The following is a 23,887-nucleotide window of genomic DNA, read 5'->3' as shown; positions in this document are numbered from 1 at the left end:
AAGGTTTACTGTGTGCCCCAATGAAGCGATAAAGAAAAGATTTTGGGTACTCACCGTAAAATCTTTCTCGGAGCATTCACTAGAGGACACGATACTCTCCCTTGTGTATGGTTGTTTTCAATGATGTTGTTTTTTATGCTATGGTCTTACCTTACTGTTGCTTGTCCAACTGCTTTCTCACTAACTGATTTTAGCTTTTTGCCAGTTGGTGGGTATATACTGCTGGAGAGGAGCTTACTAATTTTTGCATATTGTTGGCCTACTAGTGGCAACAGCATGCACTCATGGTTTCCGCCAATTAAGGCCCCATAAAAAGAGATTTTTACAGTGCATACCCAAATTCTTCTTTTTTCTTTACAGTATCTACCCTATGGGTGAATTTTTTTTTTTTATTTTCATAAATCAGACATTTGCAGACACTGCAATGCCAAATTGTTTTTTTTTTTTTGTTTTTTTTTTAATGTGTTATGATGTCAGCCGGGGGATCTACGTTCATAGGAGAAAATGAGTTTAGCTATTCATAAAGTAAAAAAAGTCAGCTTGGAACAAAAAAGTCCTCACACAGCCCCTTATACCAAAAAAATGAAAACTTTACGGTTCTTGGAAAATGGGGGCACAAGCAAAATTATGTTATATATATTTTTATTTTTTTACAACTTAAAGTATGTGGCAGAATGATTTCTGTAATTCAAAATTACAACTTGTTCCACAAATAAATAATAAGCCCTCATTCCTAGATTGACGGAACAATAAAAGTTATGACTCTTGGAAGGAGGGCATGAAAAAAATAGAAAATGGTCATGGTGTGAAGGGGTTATATTACATTGCAACTGTACACTACACTATAATAGCTAACAATTTCTAATGCTGCTAGCAAGATTTTCCCTAGAAATTACTTTTAATTGTTTTTTTTTTTTCTCTTCTTTCTTTAGAGGCATTGATGTGGTGAGAAACAAAATTAAAATGTTCGCACAGCAAAAGGTTACACTTCCAAAAGGTCGGCATAAAATTATCATATTGGATGAGGCTGACAGGTGCGTGTACTATCAATACCCATTTTTTTTTTTTTTTTGCCCATTAGATTATTTGTTTAGCAGTATGCGTTTGGTCCCTTGGGGCTCATTGATGTGTACGGCTCACAGTCTTCATGTAAGAAGATATTTTTTGGAGCATTCCTGTATGAGATTGTATAGTGTGTAGGCATAATTTATCTCTATCTCTATTGGACTACTATTCAGTTTAAGAAACCACGATTACATTTTGGTGTTTTTTTTTGTTTTTTTTTTTTTTTTTTTTACTTTACTGCGCAGAAAATGTAACGCCTTATAGTTCCCACAAAGTGGATGGGATGCCTATACGCACACGTAGGCAGAGACCTATCGATGTAGAACAGTGTGTTGGTAGCCATTTTGCTGGTGACCAGAAATGTCTAAAGTGTCACCAAGGACAGCAGGAGTATCACACAGGATAGGATTAGATACACAGCTCAATTGACGGTATCACACAGGACAGGATTAGATACACGGCTCAGCAGGCAGTAGCGCACAGGAGAGGATTAGATACACGGCTCAGCAGAAAGTATCACACAGGAAAGGATTAGATACACAGCTCAGCTGGCAGTATAACACAGGAGAAGATTAGATACATGGCACGGGGGGGGGGGGAAGTTTTATTGGAGACGATAGCAGTGGGGGAGGGGCGCCGGTAACTACGCACTGTTCTGCATGCATGCCCGCAGCGTCTGCGGCAAGGAGAGTGGAGGGGATGTCATTGGAGCATTGGAGACTGTAGCAGAGGCGGTGGTGGGGGGAGGGGCGCCAGTACTCACATGCTCTGCATGCACGTCGGCAGGGGGAGAGCGGGGCTGGAGGGGGTGTCATTGGAAACTGTAACAGCGGGGGGTGGGGAGGCGCCCCGTACTCACACATCCCGGCGAGTGACAGGAAAAGTGGAGCAAACAGCATACGCTGTGAGCTGCACAATGATGGCGCTGATCTCTCTTTGCTGTGATCTGGACAGCCCAGGTGGTGCGTCCAGGTCACAGCAGATGCCTACTCTAATGTTACTAAACGGGGTCGGAGCCCGACTATCAGTGTCCATGCCCAGGGGGCTGCCATAAAGAAGGTGAGTAACTGTCGTTATCACACCAATTCCAACATGGGAGCCCCCAGTGCCTTCAGTAAAATTAGAATTAAATAAACAGTGATTTTAATTTTGTATTAAAAATACTTGATTTCATCACTATTATTAATACAAAAATAAAAAACCCTTCCTTTTAAGTATTTTTAAAAGGGTATTCCAGTCTAGGCAACTTCTCACCGATCTACTGGATAGGGGATCATGCAATCGTATGCGTACACACATGCGCGCGCGCACACATTTATTTTTGTTTCTCTCTGAATGTCATTGCTTGCTAATTGTGCTCAAATACTTTATTTTTTTTTTTTCTTGATTTAATGTAGCATGACAGATGGAGCTCAGCAAGCTTTAAGAAGAACCATGGAAATTTACTCCAAAACGACACGTTTTGCCTTGGCCTGCAATGCCTCTGATAAAATTATAGGTAGATTCAAAATAGTTTTCCATACGTTGGAAGTTTACTGATTCATTTGAGTTGTTCTTCTACTTATGTTCTTCTCTCTTTTTTTCATCAGAGCCTATCCAGTCTCGTTGTGCTGTTCTCCGATACACAAAGTTAACGGACGCACAGGTTCTTGCCCGGTTGATGACCGTGGTGGAAAAAGAAAATGTTGAGTGCACAGATGATGGCCTTGAGGCCATTGTATTTACTGCACAAGGGGACATGAGACAGGTACTAAATTGGGGTCTGAGAAAATGGCTCACAACGGACTGGGTTGCTCTATCAGGCTATGGAACGCTTGACGTGGGAAAATTAATTTTATTTCATATTTTAATGGTTACCTTGAGTTAAAAAAAAAAATAAAGTGTATTTCAAGATACAAGATTTAGACTTAAATCCTCATCCAGTCTGTCATACGTTTGGCCAGGTCCGTCTGTCCAAAACATGCTGAATGTGAGTCAGTTATGCTTCTGCTTTAACTAACTTGCATGTGTCAGCTCTGCTTTATTCCTGTACTAATTTTTTCCTATAGTCCATGAGGGATCAACTCTCCCTTGTGTTGGCACTGTTTTTTTTTTCTTTTTTTAATATTTTCTTGTGTAATCTCTTCCCTCAACTTGATTACATATTTTTGTGTTGTGTGCTTTGCTTTCCTCCTTATCTACATTTTGACGTGTTGTATTGATGCCTTTTGCTACTTTTTTGGGTTCATTTACATCAGTTTTTTTCGTGTAGATTTGTTCGTGTTTGTCTTGTATGGTCTGCATAAAGACACGATGTACGCTAGTTTGATTTGTGGATCCTAAGCTCCTATCAATGTAAATTAGAAAAAAAACAATTCAGTGTGAATTCAGCCCAATGCTAAAGGAAGGAGCTGTTAGAAAAGATAAGCTCATAGCAGCCTAGAACAATTTGCTGTTGGCTATATATCAAAAGCTGCAGCATAGCCAGCTATGTAGAGGAGTTGCACAATCTCTGGCAACACTAAATTGAATTTTATATTGTTTTTCTTTGTCGCTCTATTGGGAGACCCAGACAATTGGGGTGTATAGGCTATGCCTCCGGAGGCCGCACAAAGTATTACACTCAAAAGTGTTAAGCCCCTCCCCTTCTGCCTATACACCCCCCGTGCTCCCACGGGCTCCTCAGTTTTTTGCTTTGTGCGAAGGAGGCAGACACGCACAGCACAGCTCCACAGATTAGTCAGCAGCAGCTGCTGACTATGTCGGTTGGAAGAAAAGTGGGCCCATATAGGGCCCCCAGCATGCTCCCTTCTCACCCCACTCTTGTCGGCGGTGTTGTTAAGGTTGAGGTATCCATTGCGGGTACGGAGGCTGGAGCCCACATGCTGTTTTCCTTCCCCATCCCCCTCAGGGCTCTGGGTGAAGTGGGATCCTATCGGTCTCCAGGCACTGAGACCGTGCTTCATCCACAACTCCTGTGGAGACTGCTGGATAGGAGCCGGGTACCGTTCAGGGACATGGCCCTGCTACGTGAAGGTACTCTGTATCCCTGTGGGGACCGCGCACGGCAACACCTCAGCTTTGCTGGGTGTGCTAGTGCACCGGGGGACCGGGTTAAACTGTGCCATTACACACTCAGCGTCGCTGAGTGTGTTTTATATGTAGGGGCTACCGCGCTAACCGCCGCTGCCATGGGAAACTGCAGTGCGGCTGGGACTTGTAGTTCGCCGGGGAATTCGGCGTTGGCCGCGCTTTTACGGCGGCCACGCTTATACTCGAGTCCCCGGCTTGGCTTGCGGCCTAGTTTCCCTTTCTCCCGCCCTCAGCCCTGACAGGCAGGGGAAGGGCGGGATGCTGCACGGAAGAGCAGCACTGAGGGCTGGAATATGATTTCCATACTCCACCCCCCTCACTGTGCACAGTGTGAGCACCTCGGCTACGCCCACGGCTCCCTCCTCTCGTCAGGACGCCGCAGCCATTTCCTGTCAGCTCCTACGACGCTGCAGAGAGGGACAAACCCTGAGAGACCCAGACACGGTCTCTGGTGGCCTCATAACCGCTTTAGGCGGATGGTAAGCAGCACCTGTGGTGCTAGCCTCATGGTGCTGTAGTGTACTGATACATTATTTGTTTTTAGTATATATTTTACACTGTATGAGCACAGTTCATTCTGGCTATATACCCTAGTGTGTTACTCAGGGAAAACAATAGCATGGCGCCCACAAAAGGCAGGGGTGCCAAAAACACAGGCTTATTATGCTGCCTGCGGCGCTTGTACGACCCAGCTGCCGGCAGGTTCCATTGACCCTCATTGTGTGCATGTTCGGCCCCGGTGACACTTCTTTAGACAGGGCCTCTGCTAAGAGGGGCCCAGGGGGAGCCACCTGTTGACACTGTCCTAGTGACGGGGACGGAGTTTGCAAAACTCTCTGAGACTATGGCTAAGATACTAGAAGCCTTGCAGTCCAGGCCGGTATCTCAGCAAAGGGACTCTGTTGAATCATTGTTCCCTGGCCCCCCTCAGTTGGACCAACAATGTCCTCCCGGGGTATCTCATACATCCCAGGCTGAGGGTTCTGACTTAAACCCCAGCCCCAGACCGACTAAGCGGGCTCGCTTAGAATTTCCCTCGACATCATATGGTTCAGGGTCTCAGCGGGGGGAATCTCTGGTGATAATGCGGAGACAGCTGATCAGGATTCTGATCCTGAGGGCGCTCTCAATCTTAATACTCCAGACGGGGACGCCATACTGAACGTTCTTATTGCGTCCATCGATCAAATGCTGGATATTTCTCCCTCAGCTCCTCCGGCGGAGGAGTCAGCTTCTCTTACACCGAGTATGTTTCTAGACCACTCTGATTTCAGAGAGGCAGTCCAGACTCATCATGCTTGTCCAGATAAGCGTTTTTTCTAAGCGCCTTAAGGATACACGTTATCTTTTTCCCCCTGACGTGGTTAAAGGTTGGACTCAGTGTCCCAAAGTGGATCCTCCAATCTCCAGACTGGCGGCTAGATCCATTCTTGCAGTGGACGAGGGGGCCTCGCTCAAGGATGCCACTGACAGGCAGATGGAGCTCTGGTTGAAATCCATCTATGAAGCTATCGGAGCTTCTTTTGCCCCAGCATTCGCAGCTGTATGGGCGCTACAAGCTATCTCAGCAGGTCAAGCACCAATTGAAGCAGCCACATGCACGGCCGCGCCACAAGTGGCATCCATTACCACCCAGACCTCGGCAATTGCGTCTTACGCTATTATTGCTGTCCTGGACTCTGCGAGCCGTACGGCGGTCGCGGCCGCCAATTCGGTGGTACTCCGCAGGGCCTTGTGGCTACGGGAATGGAAGGCAGATTCTGCTTCCAAAAAGCGCTTAACCAGTTTGCCAATTTCTGGCGACAGGCTGTTTGGCGAGCGTCTGGATGAAATCATCAAACAATCCAAGGGAAAGGATACATCCTTACCCCAGTCCAAACAGGACATACTCCAACGGAGGAGAGGGCAGTCGAGGTTTCGGTCCTTTCAGGGCGCGGGCAGGTCCCAATTCTCCTCGTCCAAAAGGTCTCAGAAAGTACAAAGGAACTCTGATGCATGGCGGTCTAAGTCACGTCCTTAAAAGGCCACCGGAGGCGCCGCTAACAAAGCGGCTTCCTCATGACTTTCGACCTCCTCTAGTAGGATCCTCGGTCGGTGGCAGGCTTTCCCGCTTTTGCGACACCTGGCTGCCACAAATAAAAGACCGCTGGGTGAGAGACATTCTGTCTCACGGTTACAAGATAGAGTTCACCTCTCGTCCTCCGACTCGATTCTTCAGGTCATCCCCGCCTCACTAGCGAGCCGAGGCTCTTCTGCAGGCGCTGCGCACTCTGAAGACAGAAGGAGTGGTGATCCCGGTTCCTCTTCAGCAACTGAGCCACGGTTTTTACTCCAACTTGTTTGTGGTCCCAAAGGAGGACGGGTCTTTCTGCCCGGTCCTGGACCTGAAACTGCTCAACAAACATGTAAAAACCAGACGGTTCAGGATGGAATCCCCCCGCTCCGTCATCGCCTCAATGTCCCAATGAGATTTCCTTGCGTCGATCGATATCAAAGATGCTTATCTCCACGTACCGATTGCTCCTGAGCACCAGCGCTTCTTGCGCTTCGCCATAGGAAATGAACACCTGCAGTTCGTGGCACTGCCGTTCGGCCTGGCAATAGCCCCACGGGTTTTTACCAAGGTTATGGCTACTGTAGTAGCGGTCCTCCACTCTCAGGGTCACTCGGTGATCCCGTACTTGGATACTGATCAAGGCACCCTCTCAAGAGGCATGCCAACGCAGCCTCGACGCTTCCCTGGAGACTCTCCAGGGTGTCGGGTGGATCATCAATTTTACAAAGTCAAATCTGACACCGGCCCAATCGCTGACATATCTTGGCATGGAGTTTCATACCCTCTCAGCGATAGTGAAGCTTCCGCTGATCAAGCAGTAGTCACTACAGAAAGGGGTACAATCTCTCCTTCAAGGCCAGTCACACTCCTTGAGGCGCCTCATGCACTTCCTGGGGAAGATGGTGGCAGCAATGGAGGCAGTCCCTTTCGCGCAGTTTCACCTGCGTCCCCTTCAATGGGACATCCTACGCAAATGGGACAGGAAACCGACGTCCCTCGACAGGACCGTCTCCCTCTCTCAGGCGACCAAAGCTTCCCTTCGGTGGTGGCTCCTTCCCACTTCATTATCGAAGGGGATATCCTTCCTACCCCCATCCTGGGAAGTAGTCACGACAGACGCGAGTCTGTCAGGGTGGGGAGCGGTTTTTCTCCACCACAGGGCTCAGGGTACGTGGACCCAGCAAGAGTCCTCGCTTCAGTTCAACGTTCTGGACATACGGGCAGTGTATCTTGCCCAGAAAGCGTTCCAGCAGTGGCTGGAGGGCAAGCAGATCCGAATTCAGTCGGACAATTCCACAGCGGTGGCATACTTCAACCACCAAGGCGACACACGCAGCCGGCAAGCCTTCCAGGAAGTCCGGCGGATTTTGATGTGGGTGGAAGCCACGGCATCCACCATATCCGCAGTTCACATCCCAGGCGTGGAAAACTGGGAAGCAGATTATTTCAGTTGCCAGGGCATGGACGCAGGGGAATGGTCCCTTCACCCGGACGTGTTTCAGGAGATCTGTTGCGGCTGGGGGGTGCCGGACGTCGACCTCAGGGCGTCCCGGCACAACAACAAGGTACCAATGTTCATGGCACGGTCTCAAGATCCCAGAGCTCTGGCGGCAGACGCCTTAGTTCAGGATTGGTCGCAGTTTCAGCTCCCTTATGTGTTTCCTCCGCTGGCACTGTTGCCCAGAGTGTTACGCAAGATCAGGACCGACTGCCGCCGCGCCATCCTCGTCGCTCCAGACTGGCCAAGGTGGTCGTGGTACCCGGATCTGTGGCATCTCACGGTCGGCCGACCGTGGACTCTACCAGACCAAACAGACTGGCTATCTCGAGGGACGTTTTTTCCATCTGAATTCTGCGGCCCTCAACCTGACTGTGTGGCCATTGAGTCCTGGACCCTAGCGTCTTCAGGGTTATCTCAAGACGTCTTTGCCACTATGAGACAGGCTAGGAAACCAACGTCCGCCAAGATCTACCACAGGACGTGGAAAATTTTCCTGTCGTGGTGCTCTGCTCAGGGTTTTTTCTCCCTGGCCTTTTGCCTTGCCCACTTTTCTGTCCTTCTTTCAATCTGGACTGGAAAAGGGTTTGTCGCTCGGCTCCCTTAAGGGACAAGTCTCAGCGCTCTCTGTGTTTTTCCAGAAGCGCCTAGCCAGGCTTCCACAGGTACGCACGTTCCTGCAGGGGGTTTGTCACATCGTTCCACCTTACAAGAGGCTGTTAGAACCCTGGGATCTAAACAGGGTTCTGATGGTTCTTCAGAAACCACCATTCGAGCCAATGAGAGATATTTCCCTCTCACAACTTTCGCAGAAAGTGTTTTTTTCTAGTAGCAGTCACTTCTCTTCGGAGAGTGTCTGAGCTAGCAGCATTGTCGTGCAAAGCCCCTTTCCTGGTGTTTCACCAGGACAAGGTGGTTCTACGTCCGGTTCCGGATTTTCTCCCAAAGGTGGTATCCTCCTTTCATCTCAATCAGGATATCTCCTTCTTTTTATCCTCATCCAGTTCACCAATGTGAAAAGGATTTGCACTTGTTAGATTTGGTGAGAGCACTCAGACTCTACATTTCTCGTACGGCGCCCTTGCGCCGCTCGGATGCACTCTTTGTCCTTGTCGCTGGCCAGCGTAAAGGGTCACAGGTTTCCAAATCAACCCTGGCTCGGTGGATCAAGGAGCCAATTATCGAAGCTTACCGTTCGGCTGGGCTTCCGGTTCCATCAGGGCTGAGGGCCCATTCTACCAGAGCCGTGGGCGCGTCCTGGGCTTTGAGGCACCAGGCTGCGGCTCAGCAGGTGTGTCAGGCGGCTACCTGGTCGAGCCTGCACACTTTCACGAAACACTATCAGGTGCATACCTATGCTTCGGCGGATGCCAGCCTAGATAGAAGAGTCCTTCAGGCGGCGGTTGCCCACCTGTAGGAAAGGGCCGTTTTACGGCTCTCTTACGAGGTATTATTTTACCCACCCAGGGACTGCTTTTGGACGTCCCAATTGTCTGGGTCTCCCAATAGAGCGACAAAGAAGAAGGGAATTTTGTTTACTTACCGTAAATTCCTTTTCTTCTAGCTCTAATTGGGAGACCCAGCACCCGCCCCTGTTTTTTTGTGTACACATGTTGTTCATGTTGAATGGTTTCAGTTCTCCGATATTCCTTCGGATTGAAGTTACTTTAAACCAGTTTATAATTCTTTTTCCTCCTCCTTGCTTTTGCACCAAAACTGAGGAGCCCGTGGGAGCACGGGGGGTGTATAGGCAGAAGGGGAGGGGCTTAACACTTTTGAGTGTAATACTTTGTGCGGCCTCCGGAAGCATAGCCTATACACCCCAATTGTCTGGGTCTCCCAATTAGAGCTAGAAGAAAAGGAATTTACGGTAAGTAAACAAAATTCCCTTCATTTCTCTTAAAGACGACTGCTTGCTTAACTTTACACTTGAGTAAATGAATAATAACAAGTGTCCATATAAAATAACATTGTGAAAATGCCATTCAGAGGTTTAATGTGATGGGTACTTCCATGCACTTTTGCATCAGAGTTTTTGTCAAGAAATGCATAAAATGTAATTGTGTCTTAAAGTTTGAGCTAAGCAGAGTGGGGAAGAAGCACATAACCAACTAAAACTAAAAGCTTACGGTTTATGTGCACACATTATTCCCAAATAAACCAAAAATCTGGGATTCTGATACATGTCAAGAAACCAAGTCACAAGGTGAAAACAGAGGTTTCATATTCTCCTCGATTTGTGAGAGGGATGATAACCGAAGAAAGTCCTATTGTACCACCTGAAGAGTATTGGAAGGTGTGCAATGGAAGGTATTACAGTAATAGACTGTAAGCTACCTGACTTACAACTTTTTCTCCATCAGCTCTTCCCTAAGCAGCACCGAACTAGAATTGATCTTTTTTTTTTTTTTCTTCATCGTTCCTTATGGGAGACCCAGACCATGGGTGTATAGCTTCTGCCTCCGGAGGACACACAAAGTACTACACTAAAAAGTGTAGCTCCTCCCTCCTAGCATATACACCCCCTTGATAACCAAATATACCCAGTTCAATGCTTTGTGTTCAGGAGGCACACATCCACACATGCATTCTCATCTGATTTTGATTTTTGGAAAGTTTTTGAAGAAAAGCGGGTCCAAGCCTGGACTCCCGGCATGTCCCTTCTCACCCCACTGTGTCGGCGGTCCCGTTAAGGTTGATTTCAGGGCTGGAGCCCTTCATGCCGCGCTCCTTCACCATCCCCTCGGGCTCTGGCTTGACGTGGGAGCCAGCACGGTTCTCACTGCCTTGCAGGAGACCGGTCTCCATCCGCAGCCCCTTTTGGATCCTGCCGGACGGAGCACTCATCCCTCAGGGACCTGGCCCTGCGTCTCACAAGCTAAGTATCTGAGACGTGGTTATCAGGGGGTCCCTTGTACTTTATTGTTGGGGAGAGTGTGCTGTGTAACTATGCTGACTTTCCGGCCGGTTCTCTGGTTTTCACCGGAGAACCGCGCCGATAGTGCCTGCGCGCCGGCCGCATTGTTAAATTTAGGCCCCGGCTTCGTTTGAGGCCTACTTTCGTTTTCACTGCCCCTGCATGCCAATCATGCAGAGGGACAGTGCGGCTCCGCCCAGCGGCTGTTCAGCACAGGGAAGGGACACTCCTCTCTGAGGAAAGATTCCCTCCCCTGTATACCTCCTTTTGCCCTCCGGATCCAGCTCTTTGAGATAGGCCCCGCCCCCTCTCCTCGCTCCGGCGCCATTTTATCAGCGTTCTCACACTGATTGGAGCTGCCTGCAGCATCTCTCTGGGGGTCCGGTCTGTGGGATCTGGAGGGCACACAAACGGTCGGGTAAGCCACAACCTCCGGTTGTGGACCTAGTTATATACTCTCTGGGGGCAGCATGTCTCACAAGGAGCAAGGCTGCAAGGCTGTACTCTATATGCACTGCATGTAAGCTCGTACTGCCTGAACCGAGCACATATCCACATTGTGATGCCTGCTCTAACATGGTGGTGCCTCAGCCTGGAGTCTCACTCCCAGTGGTCCCTCCGGCTGCTTCGGCTCCGGTGGCTGAACCCCCGGCTTGAGTAGAATCCTTCTCTAAGTCTATCTCCCAGTCCTTTGCCAACTCCATGGGACAGTTGTCCCGGACTCTGCTGAGCATGCATCAGCCCCCTTCTCAGGGCGCCTCTGCTGCTACGGCTCGCTCAGCAGAGCTCACAGAGCTCAGACCCCGTCCTCCTAAACGGAGACGCAGGGGCTCCTCTCCTTCCTCGTCCCGCGGCTCTGATTCACGAGCTGAATCACAGGACGAGGAGGATGCCTTTACTGTGGGCTCGGACGCTACCTCCATGTGCCCCATTGATCTGACCGAAGGTGATGCAGATGTTAGTAATTTGATTGCGTCCATTAATTCTGTACTGGACCTCAATCCACCAGTATCGGAGGAACAACCCTCTCTGGTAGAAAAGCACCAGTTTACATCACCTAAGAGAGCAAGGAGTGTGTTCTTTAACCACTCCAGTTTTCAGGACACTGTGACCAAGCCCAGGGCCTGTCCTGACAAACGCTTCCCAAAGCATAGTTCTGATGACAGTTTTCCCTTTCCACCAGAGGTGGTCAAGGAGTGGGCTCATTCACCGAAGGTAGACCCTCCGGTGTCTAGAATCTCAGCCCGGACAGTTGTATCTGTGGCTGATGGCACCTCACTTAAGGATTCCACTGACCGCCAGGTTGACCTTCTGGCCAAATCTGTATATGAAGCGGCAGGGGCCTCGTTCTCCCCGTCTTTTGCAGCAGTATGGCCTCTTAAAGCCGTCTCTGCCTCTCTGGAGGAGATGCATTCCCTCACCAGGGACTCTATGCCCAAAATGGTTGCCTTAACTTCCCAGGCTTCAGCCTTTTCATCCTATGCCATGTCTGCCATTCTGGAGGCTTCTCACCGCACGGCGGTGGCTTCGGCTAATTCCCTCGCTATACGCAGGATCTTGTGGCTGCGAGAGTGGAAAGCAGATGCTTCTTCCAAGAAGTACCTTGCTGGGCTCCCATTTGCTGGGTCCCGGCTGTTCGGCGAACAACTGGATGAAATCATTAAGGAAGCTACTGGCGGGAAGAGTACTTCCTTGCCACAAACTAAAACCAGGAAACCTGTCCAGGGCAGGAACCAGTCGAGGTTTCGTTCCTTTCGTTCCTCTAACTGGTCATCCTCTAAGCCCTCAGACTCGTCCACTAACTCAGCCAAGGACCGAAAACCCAGCTGGCGCACGAAGCCGCATCCTCAGAAGTCCGCAGGAGCCGCTGCCACTAAGGCAGCCTCTTCTTGACTATCTGGCCGCGCCAGCAACGTCCTTGGTCGGTGGCAGGCTCTCCCACTTTGGCGACGTGTGGTTTCAACACGTCTCCGATCAGTGGGTGCGGGATATCATCTCCCACGGCTACAGGATAGAATTCTCTTCCAGCCTGCCAAACAGATTTTTTCTGTCCACTCCCCCCTGCTCCAAGGCCGCCGCCTTCTCGCAGGCCGTGGCATCCTTGCAGGCCAATGGAGTAATTGTACCGGTTCCCGCCCGGGAACGGTTCAGAGGTTTCTACTCAAACCTCTTCCTAGTCCCCAAAAAGGACAGTTCCTTCCGGCCCATCCTGGATCTCAAGCTTCTCAACAAGCATGTTCAGGTGCGGCATTTTCGCATGGAGTCTCTGCGATCAGTCATTGCCTCAATGACCCAAGGAGATTTCCTAGCATCCATCGACATCAGAGATGCCTATCTGCATGTGCCAATTGCAGTTTCACACCAGCGTTGGCTACGTTTTGCAATCAGAGGGGAACATTTCCAATTCGTGGCTCTCCCCTTCGGGTTAGCCACGGCCCCTCGAGTATTCACCAAGGTCATGGCAGCAGTGGTTGCGGTTTTGCACCTCCAGGGGTTGGCAGTGATTCCTTACCTGGACGACCTTCTAGTCAAGGCTTCATCCAGCGCAGACTGTCAGCGGAGTGTCTCGCTTACTCTCGCCACTCTAGTCCAGTACGGGTGGCTTGTCAATCTACCCAAGTCCACTCTGACTCCGACCCAGAGTCTCACGTACCTAGGGATGCAGTTCGAGACTTTGCCGGCACTTGTAAAGCTGCCCTTAGTCAAACAGCAGTCCCTCCATCTGGCGGTGCGCTCTTTACTGAGGTCTCGCCGTCACTCCATCAGGCACCTAATGCAGGTGCTGGGTCAGATGGTGGCGTCAATGGAAGCAGTTCCCTTTGCCCAGTTCCATCTGGGTCCCCTTCAGCTCGACATTCTCCGCTGTTGGGACAAGCTGACTTACTCCTTGCACAGGTTGGTGGCTCTGTCGCCACAGACCAGGAGCTCTCTTCAGTGGTGGCTTCGGCCCCTCTCTCTGTCTCAGGGACGTTCCTTCCTGGCCCCGTCCTGGATGATCCTCACCATGGATGCCAGTCTAATCGGCTGGGGAGCAGTATATCTCCACCACAGAGCGCAGGGCACTTGGACTCAGTCCGAATCAGCCCTCTCGATCAATGTGCTGGAAATCAGAGCTGTGCTTCTAGCTCTCTTAGCCTTTCACCATCTGTTGGCGTGCAAGCACATTCGAGTCCAGTCAGACAACGCGACAGCGGTTGCCTACATCAATCACCAGGGCGGGACACGCAGCCGCCTGGCAATGTTGGAGGTTCAACGCATCCTTCAGTGGACGGAGGACTCCAAGTCCACCATATCCGCAGTCCACATCCCAGGCGTGGAAAACTGGGAGGCAGATTATCTCAGCCGTCAGACCGTGGACAGCGGCGAGTGGGCTCTGCATCCGGCAGTGTTTCGGACAATCTGCCGCAAGTGGGGCACTCCGGAAGTGGATCTAATGGCATCCCGGCACAACAACAAGGTTCCGGTTTACGTGGCTCGCTCCCACGATCCTCAGGCCTTTGCAGCGGACGCGCTGGTTCAGGATTGGTCCCAATTTCGTCTGTCTTACGTGTTTCCCCCTCTAGCTCTCTTGCCCAGAGTCCTGCGCAAGATCAGAATGGAGGGCCGTCGGGTCATCCTCATTGCTCCAGACTGGCCCAGGTGAGCTTGGTATCCAGACCTGCTCCACCTGTCCGTAGAGGTGCCGTGGCATCTTCTGGACCGTCCAGACCTTCTCTCACAAGGTCCGTTTTTCTGCCAGAATTCTGCGGCTCTCAGATTGACGGCGTGGCTCTTGAGTCCTGGATCCTGACGACTTCTGGTATCCCTCCTGAAGTCATCTCCACTATGACTCGGGCTCGGAAGTCATCCTCGGCCAAGATATATCACAGGACCTGTAGAATCTTCCTGTCCTGGTGTCGCTCTTCCGGCCATGCTCCTTGGCCTTTTTCCCTGCCGACCCTTCTGTCCTTTTTACAGTCCGGTCTGCAGCTAGGACTATCCCTCCCTTCCCTCAAGGGTCAGGTCTCGGCTCTGTCAGTATTGTTCCAGCGGCGTATCGCCCAACTGGCTCAGGTGCGCACCTTCATGCAGGGCGCATCTCACATCATTCCGCCTTACCGGCGGCCTTTGGATCCCTGGGACCTTAATCTGGTCCTCACGGCCTTGCAGAAACCCCCTTTTGAGCCACTTAGGGAGGTTTCTTTGTCTCGTCTTTCACAGAAAGTGGTCTTTCTAGTGGCCATAACCTCCCTCAGGAGAGTCTCTGATTTGGCTGCTCTCTCTTCGGAGTCACCTTTTTTGGTTTTTCATCAGGACAAGGTGGTTCTCCGTCCGACTCCGGACTTTCTTCCTAAGGTGGTATCTCCTTTCCACCTTAACCAGGATATTTCCCTGCCTTCCTTTTGTCCGGCTCCTGTTCATCGCTTTGAAAAAGCGTTGCATACTCTGGATCTGGTGCGGGCGCTCCGGATCTATGTGTCTCGCACCGCTGCTCTTAGGCGGTGCACCTCTCTTTTTGTGCTGACCTCAGGTCGGCGCAAGGGCCTTTCGGCTTCTAAGCCAACCCTAGCTCGTTGGATTAGGTCGGCCATTTCCGATGCCTACCAGTGTTCTCAGGTGCCTCCCCCGCCGGGGATCAAGGCACACTCGACCAGAGCTGTCGGTGCCTCTTGGGCTTTCCGGCACCAGGCTACGGCTCAGCAGGTCTGTCAGGCTGCCACTTGGTCTAGTCTGCATACCTTTTCGAAGCACTACCAAGTGCATGCTCATGCTTCGGCAGATGTGAGCTTGGGCAGATGCATCCTTCAGGCTGCTGTCGCCCATTTGTGAAGTTAGGTTTTGCCTACTTCTCAGTTTTCTGTTTATTTCCCACCCATGGACTGCTTTGAGACGTCCCATGGTCTGGGTCTCCCATAAGGAACGATGAAGAAAAAGAGAATTTTGTTTACTTACCGTAAATTATTTTTCTTATAGTTCCGTAATGGGAGACCCAGCACCCTCCCTGTTGCCTGTTGGCAGTTTTCTTGTTCCGTGTGTTTTCACCGGCTGTTGTTGTAGACAGAGGCTCCGGTTGTTCCGTTTTTTTGCTCTATCTCTACTTGTGGGTGGCTGTCCTCCTTCAGCTTTTGCACTAAACTGGCTATATTTGGTTATCCAGGGGGTGTATATGCTAGGAGGGAGGAGCTACACTTTTTAGTGTAGTACTTTGTGTGTCCTCCGGAGGCAGAAGCTATACACCCATGGTCTGGGTCTCCCATTACGGAACTATAAGAAAAAGAATTTACGGTAAGTAAACAAAATTCTCTTTTTTATGCTGTTCCTGGACTTCACCTGACTGTTGTGAAAATCTTGAACTTACTAACATACTTGTATTATCAGATGAGACCCCTTTTTAGAGGGCCCTAGATGATGTCACACCGCCATGATTTATTTTGTTTGACTGTTCATATATTTAGTGTTCCAATTTGTTTTTTTTTCCTCCTTCTTTTTTTTTTTTTTTTTTTTTAGGCCTTGAATAACGTGCAGTCCACACACGCAGGATTTGAAGTTGTAAACAGTACAAATGTATTTAAGGCAGGTACTTTCTAGTGATTGTGAGTGCTATTAGATAATTTGCTTTCTCCTTTTTAGAAGGTAAAAACGTATTTAACAATTTTTTTTTATTCTGGATACTTAGGCTAGTTTCACACTTGCGTTGAACGGTATCCGTTGCATTGCGCTGTGTGGCGGATGCAACAGATGTGTTGCATATAGTGATGCAACTGATGCTGCAAAACAACGGAATCCGTTTTTTTTTTTTTTACTGTTTTACCGGCGGCAGACTATTCTGAACGATCAGCTGATCGCTTTCTGCAGCCGGCCGCCGGGTGATCAGCTGATCGCTCCCTGCAGCCGGCCGCCGGGTGATCAGCTGAGCGCTGTCACTTGCCGGCACCCGGGCATGCCGGCGGGCGCTCAGCTGAGCGCTGTCACTTGAGCGCTCAGCTGAATGTTCGGCCACCACGAGCCAAAATAAAGTTTGATTTAAAAAAAAAAAAAAAAAGAGGAGCATGCGCAGTGAAATCCAGAGGATTCCGCTGCTCAAAACAACTTTACATGCTGCGTTGCTTCCGCCCAGCGGGAGGAACGGAGTGTCGCCCAGCGGAAGCAACGCAGGTCCTTTTGGTACAATCCGTCAACCATACAAGTCTATGGGAAACAGCGGAATCCGTTAACTGATTCCGCTGTTTTCCAAAAGGGTGGATTGTAACAGAAGGAAAACAACGTAAGTGTGGAAGTACCCTTAGTTTTCTTTTGTATTATTGCTGTACTTGAAGAATTTTAAAATACCGAGATATCCCAAAAACCACAGCTAACTGACGACCATGCAATTGACCAGTATACATCATGTGCTAACATAGATGAAGTGGAAATCCAGCAAACAGGTCCAAAAATCAATTAAAATAAGTTTGTGCTTTATTTCATGTTCGTTAAAAAGATTCCATCATGAATTCATAGGGAAATACAGGTGAGAGGACGCGTTTCGAACATAATGGTTCTTAGTCAGTCTCTTAGCACAAACTTATTTTAATTGATTTTTGGACCTGTTTGCTGGATTTCCACTTCATCTATGCTGCTGCTGAGGTTTGCCTGCCTCTTTTTCTCCGTGCACGGTCCGGATTTGATCTCCGGAACAGGTGAGCGGGGTCTCCCCTTCTTTTCCTCGGTACTCATCATGTGCTAACAGTATTCTGCACAGTATCAAGTTTGTTAGTAAAGCTTCTTTGTGAAATGATCCATTAATATCTTCCATACCTCATATGTTCACACCAGTGATTGAGTATTGGCGGTTTCTTTTTTAGACCGTTTTAGTAAGTCTGCTGTGTTGTCACTTGATCCCATTGTATTAATAATACATTGGACCTTAACCTAAAATTTGAGCAAGCTGTTTTCTATCATTCAGGTCTGTGATGAACCACATCCGTTATTGGTGAAAGAAATGTTGCAGCATTGTGTCAATGCAAACATTGATGAAGCATACAAGGTTTATATATTTTTATTTTTATTTTTTTTTTAATTTTTTTACAAATAGAACATAAAACGTATGCTACTTTAATCGTCTTGCTTTCATTTGTGAAGTCTCATGCCAACTGTAATGACGGAAAATAATAAAAATGTATACTATACCTACACTGAAGCAATCTGAACAGTATTAGCAAATATGCTTAGTACAGAAGTTAAACCCTCAACCCATGTTATGCAGATGGTAAATTAACAATAACATATTGTATATTTCTAACTTTACAGATTATAGCTCATCTCTGGAAGCTTGGGTACTCTCCAGAAGATATTATTGGCAACATCTTCAGGGTCTGTAAGACTTTCCAGATGCCAGAGTATCTCAAGCTAGAATTTATTAAGGTATTCCACCTCCTACAAGTATTCATTAAAGCAGAGTTCCCCTACTCCAGTCTTCAAGGCCCACCAACAGAACATGTTTTCAGGATTTCCTGTGTTTGAATCATCACCTCTGTAAGTGATTAAATTATCACCTCTGCAATACTAAGGAAATCCTGAAAACTTGCACTGTTGGTGGGCCTTGAGGACTGGAATTGGGGAGCACTGCATCAAAGGGAACATGTACATTTTATCACAAGAAAATGTAGAAGACGCTGGTCATTTCAGAATGCTATTGGCCTGCAAATATGGGGTTAATAGTTAAAGTCTCCTAACTGAAAGAGCGGTGAGAGAAAATGTAACTTATTTACTACTGGGATCTTTCATTCACAGGGGTTATACAGCTTGCTCTGTGGTGCATCTGTGTAGAGAAAACTCAAAGTGCCTGGTCGTGCTGACATCTGCCTCTCAGTATAGTGATGTTTATAGTTCTGTGCACTCCCCCATGAATGAATGAAAACCCAGTGGCTCCAGGAGGAAATGAGTTCATTTTCTCCCAGTAGCTGCACTTTCAGTAAGGTGGTCGGGTAGCGTTTTATCACTATTTACCTGTACTTTCTCACTATATTTGTAGGTATATAACATTTTCCAAGGTGACTGGGTTCCCTTTAAACTTGAAATACACCAGTCAGCCCCACACCTTTTATGGCAGATTATAGAGTAATGCCATGTACATAGACCTGAACAGACATTTAGTATTGTTCTAGAACTACACCTTAGAATGTCCAGCATTCCCTTGTGTATATTTGCAGCACCTCAGCTTATGAACGTGTGACGATATTGACGCACAATTACTGAAGGAGTGTTAAAGATTACTCTGTGACCATTAGCTATAGGCTGCGCTCACACAAGCGTATAACCTAGAAAAGGGCTATGCAATGTTTTATTGGATATATCATGGACCCATACTATGGGACACTGCAGATGTGCAATTTATTTACTTTTTCTCATGCTGATTTGGCATGTGAAAACAATCACAGGATGCTGCGAGTGGCTTCGATATTTGGATCACGCGTACCCATTCAAGTCTTTGGTTGTGTGTGAAACATTGGACTACGGTCGGATGTCATCAGACTGTAATCCAATTATCGCAGACACAAACAATTGAGAAGATAAAGAAATGAAGATCTTAATCTTCTCTCATGTGCTTCGATTCTCGTATGCGAGAGAATCAGATTGCAGCAAAGGACACTACGCTCACGCTCGCATCAGAATTTGAGCCATGTGTTTGTATAATGCATCTAACTCTCATGAGAGAATCATCGCTAGTGTAAGCATTTAATATACCAACAAAGTAAACTGCCTTGATCTACATTGTAAGGAGCACGGTACGACAGCTGAGAGCCTGCCTTCCAATAAATCTGGTGCAGTATTTATACTGCAGGAAATCTATTAAAATTAGAAGTTATGTGATGAAGTCGCTGTGTTTCTTACAATGGCCAACTAAGTCTCAGCTGTAGTGTTTCTATGTGACTACGACCAGCTGGTGGAGAGTAGAGAATAAACAACACAAAACTTAAGTTGATAAAATTATCTTGTAGCATCATGTTTTATCTTCTAAACCGGAATATGCACCTGAAAATTCAGGAGCGTTTAGAATTGGACCTTTTGACTTGGCATGAATAGAACTTTTAAGTTTGTAACTTTGCATGTGAATTTACTAACCCATATCTGTTTGTTTCAGGAAATTGGTTACACGCACATGAAAGTTGCAGAGGGTGTGAATTCTTTACTACAAATGGCTGGACTCCTTTCACGGCTGTGTCAGAAAACTGCGGTGTCTACAAGCTCATAAATGTTTATATTTCACGTCGGCCTTTGATTGATTGCATGTTATATCTACTTTTCTGCTGTATAATGTACATCTCCATAAATAGTTTCACTTTTCAAGTGTGTAGGTTTTTTTTTTTTGTTTAAGAAAATCTATTTGAGGAAAAGTTATCACGGCAAAAGTTTATTACACATCTGGTACATGTACATCAGGGGATGGGGTATCTCTAATCTGTGATGACATTTCTTCTGACCCCCAGCCAAATTGCTGGGGACTGCAGTTCTGGAAACATGGGGCCCAATTTGCTGGCACTTTTTGATTCCTCCCAGTTTTTGCTATGAAATGATTAAGTCTTGACGCTGGGCAGTGCCAGTGTCATTACATTCTTTGTGGGAACAGTTTGTATCCTTCGCTCCAGTCACGACCATAAAGGGAGCATTTGCAGTGCCTCCTATGTAATGACTGCAGCTGTTTCAGTATATCCTTTTTAAGATATATGTACACCAGTACTAGTGACTCCTATGTAATAGGGATTGGTGTGTATATACATCTCATAGGAGACTCTGGGGACGGGTTATATACATAAAATAGGAAACACCAGGGTTGATGGCTATAAAGCACATGTGAAAGACATATTAGCGTGTCTCCTAGCAGACCTCCCACTACTTGAGTTGTATAAATGTTACATGAGCGATGATGAATTTTCCACTTTGAAGAGATATGCATTGTAATATATACAGTGGGGAAAATAATTATTAATTATTTGATAACTGCCGATTTTGCAAGCTTTCCCACCTACAACCGAATGAAGAGATCTGTAATTTTTATTGTAGGTACACTTCAACTGTCACAAACAGAATAAAAAAAAAAAGAAAAACCCAGAAAATCACATTCTGTGATCTTTAAATAATTATATTGCATTTTATTGCATGACATAAGTATTTGATCACCTACCAACCAGCAAGAATTCTGGCTTTCACAAACCTGGTATTTTTCCTTTAACTTGCCCTCCTGATCTGCACTCATTACCTGTATTAATTGCAGCTGTTTGAACTCATTACCTGTATAAAAGACCCCTGTCCACACAATCACACTCTGTGCATGATCTCTCCTTGTGGAGGGTAAGGATGATTCGGAGAAAGGTCAGCAATTAGCCCAGAACTACACAGGATGACCTGGAGAGTGCTGGGACCACAGCCTCCAAGATTTCCATTAGTAACACGCTACGCCGTCATGGGTTGAAATACTGCAAGGCACGCAAGGTCCCCCTGCTCACGCCAGGAAATGTCCAGGCCCATTTGAAGTTTGCCAGTGACCATCTGGATGATCCAGAAGACGCATCGGAGAAGCGTGGCCAGATGAGACCAAAATAGAACTTTTTGGTATCAAGTCCACTCGCCATGTTTGGAGGAAGAAGGATGAGTACAACCCCAAGAAAACCATCCCAACCATGAATCATGGGTGTCGAAACATCATACTTTGTTGCTTTTCTACAGGGGACAGGACGATTGCACCATATTAAAGGGAGGATGAATGGGGTCAGGTATCGTGAAATTTTGGCCAACAACCTCCTTCCCTTAGTAAGAGCATTGAAGATGGGTTGTGGCTGGATCTTCCAGCATGACAGTGACCCAAAAACACAGGGCAACTAAGGAGTGACTCTGTAAGAAGCATTTCAAGGTCCTGGCGTGGCTTAACCAGTCTCCAGACCTGAACCCAATAAAAAAATCTTTGGAGGGAGATGAAACTCAGTGTTGCCCAGTGACATCACTGAAACCTGAAAGATCTCTAGAAGATCAGTATGGAGGAGTGGGCTAAAATCCCTGCTGCAGTGCCTTCAGACTTGGTCAAGAACTACAGGAAGTGTCTGACCTCTGTAATTGCAATCAAAGGTTTCTGTACTAAATATTAAAGATATGGTCCATTACAAATCATAGTGGCCACATTGATTTAAAGCAGAGAAAGATGACTTTTTCTAAATACTGTACGTTTTTGTTTTTTTTTCTCAAATTCAGCCTGTGAGTGGTGCTATCGCTGTCCATTCATCCCCTATCATGTGACCCGGGCTGCTGCGGCGTTTGATGTCTGGTGATGTCATGTCAACTTCCGGAATTTGAAGTTGACTCGACATCACTCAGTTTCCCAGAGTGACTGGGCTGCAGGCGGAGCTTCATCGCGCGTCACAGCCCAGCATCTCATGCGCTCTCATCTTCACCGCTTAACAGTGCGCTGCAAGCGATGCCAAGATGCTATGAAGTGTTATGAATCTCTGCCCACAGCCCAGTCACTCACGGAGACTGGGTCCCGCATCTGATGTCGGGTCAACTTCAAATTCCGGAAGGTGACGTGACCTCCCCAGACATCAGAGGTGACAGCAGCTGAGTAATGTGATGGGCATAAACGGACAGCGATAGCGCCACTCAAAGGCAAAATTGGATAAAGAAGGTATTTAGAAAAGGCCTTCTTTCCCTTTTAAGTTCTGTGTTTCTATTGTATCAAATAATTAATTTTGCATTTTATTGCATTTATCTAAAATCATAGTGTGATTTTCTGTTTTTTTTTTTTTTTGGTTTTTTTTTGTTGGGGTGGGGGGGATTTTGTCTCACAGCTGAAGTGTACCTACAATATAAATTACAGAGAGAGAACTTGGAAAAATCGTCAATGTATCAAATATTCAAATTCTCCACTGTATCTGTGTTTTGAACAAATTATTGCTGCACGTTCTTTAGAAAACGTATCAGAGTCGACTGCTGCAAACCTGGAAAAGCAGTTGTGCGTTGCAACATCATCAATTGCATCAAACATCACATGTCTCACCAAGGAGAAGTTCTAGCATCACATCAGGGGTGAGCAAATTGTGTGGTCAAATATAGCAGCATCATTTTTAAGGTGATATCACTGATGAAGCACTGTTGTCACACTGACCAAACTGAAAACTGGACTTTTTTTTTTTTTTTTTTGCATATGACAAAAATCACGAACCTTCTCACAAAGCCTTCACTATTTGGACTTTGGTGGTTTTTTTTTTTTAATCATGTTGCTCCACATTCAGTGCCCTGCAATAGCAGAGCTTGGATTGTACTTATTGTAATTTAGTGCTTATATAACAGATGCTAGTTGGATATGTTGCTACTAAGTCCAGTGACAAACTAACATGATGTATTTCTTCGTCGCTCCATTGGGAGACCCAGACGATTGGGTGTACAGCTACTGCCTCCGGAGGCCACACAAAGCACTACACTAAAAAGTGTAAGGCCCCTCCCCTTCTGGCTATACACCCCCAGTGGGATCACTGGCTCACCAGTTTTCTGCTTTGTGCGAAGGAGGTCAGACATCCACGCATAGCTCCACTGTTTAGTCAGCAGTAGCTGCTGACTATGTCGGATGGAAGAAAAGTGGGCCCATATAGGGCTCCCAGCATGCTCCCTTCTCACCCCGCTGGTGGTTTGTAAGGTTGAGGTACCTATTGCTGGTACGGAGGCTGGAGCCCACATGCTGTTTTCCTTCCACATCCCCCTGAGGGGCTCTGAGGAAGTGGGATCTTACCGGCCCCAAAGCCCTGAGGCCGGGCTCCATCCACAGACCCATTGAACCTGCTGGATGTGGAGCGGGAGTGCCGTTCAGGGACATGGCCCTGCACCATTCAGGTACTCTGTGTCCCCGTACACACAGGCACAGCACACTCCAGACTTGCTGGGTGTGCTAGTGCGCCGGGGACAATAAAGGGTTACAGTCACTGCAGCCTAGCTGAGTGACTTTATGTATGGGGAACTACCGCGCCGGACGCTCGGGAGCGGCGGCGCGGCTGGGACTTGTAGTGCGCCGGGGACTTAGCGCCGACCGCGCTTTTACGGCGGCGGCGCTTATAAATCCAGTCCCCGGCTTTTGCGGCCTAGCTCCGCTTCGTTCCCGCCCCCACCCTGTCAATCAGGGTAGGGGAGAGACGCTGTACAATCAGCAGCGCCGAGGGCTGGAGCCTTATTTACATGCTCCAGCCCTCTCACTGGACACTGTGGGACGCCGGTTTCCCGCTCTGACTTGGGGGCACGCCCACGGCCCGCCCCTACTCACACGAGCTGGAGAAGACGCCGG

The 23,887-nt window shown here is 47.9% G+C and overlaps 1 protein-coding gene across 1 annotated transcript in view; it reads left to right on the top strand.

Moving 5' to 3' along the window:
* The window catches only part of RFC2 (replication factor C subunit 2), a 56,812-nt gene extending 36,898 nt beyond the window's left edge, over positions 1–19,914 (top strand). The window contains exons 5-11 of the mRNA XM_075334235.1: positions 933–1,034; positions 2,463–2,563; positions 2,655–2,812; positions 16,096–16,161; positions 17,531–17,611; positions 17,875–17,988; positions 19,709–19,914. Coding sequence (XP_075190350.1) covers positions 933–1,034; positions 2,463–2,563; positions 2,655–2,812; positions 16,096–16,161; positions 17,531–17,611; positions 17,875–17,988; positions 19,709–19,819 — 733 coding nt within the window. The 3' untranslated portion in view covers positions 19,820–19,914. The remainder of the gene's footprint in view (positions 1–932; positions 1,035–2,462; positions 2,564–2,654; positions 2,813–16,095; positions 16,162–17,530; positions 17,612–17,874; positions 17,989–19,708) is intronic.
* The last annotated feature ends 3,973 nt before the right edge of the window (positions 19,915–23,887 follow it).

This window comes from Anomaloglossus baeobatrachus, chromosome 2 (assembly GCF_048569485.1).
Source record: "Anomaloglossus baeobatrachus isolate aAnoBae1 chromosome 2, aAnoBae1.hap1, whole genome shotgun sequence".
In the NCBI taxonomy this organism is placed as follows: domain Eukaryota; kingdom Metazoa; phylum Chordata; class Amphibia; order Anura; family Aromobatidae; genus Anomaloglossus; species Anomaloglossus baeobatrachus.
Note: the sequence above shows the minus strand (reverse complement) of the source record. Positions and strands in the feature narration are given on the sequence as shown.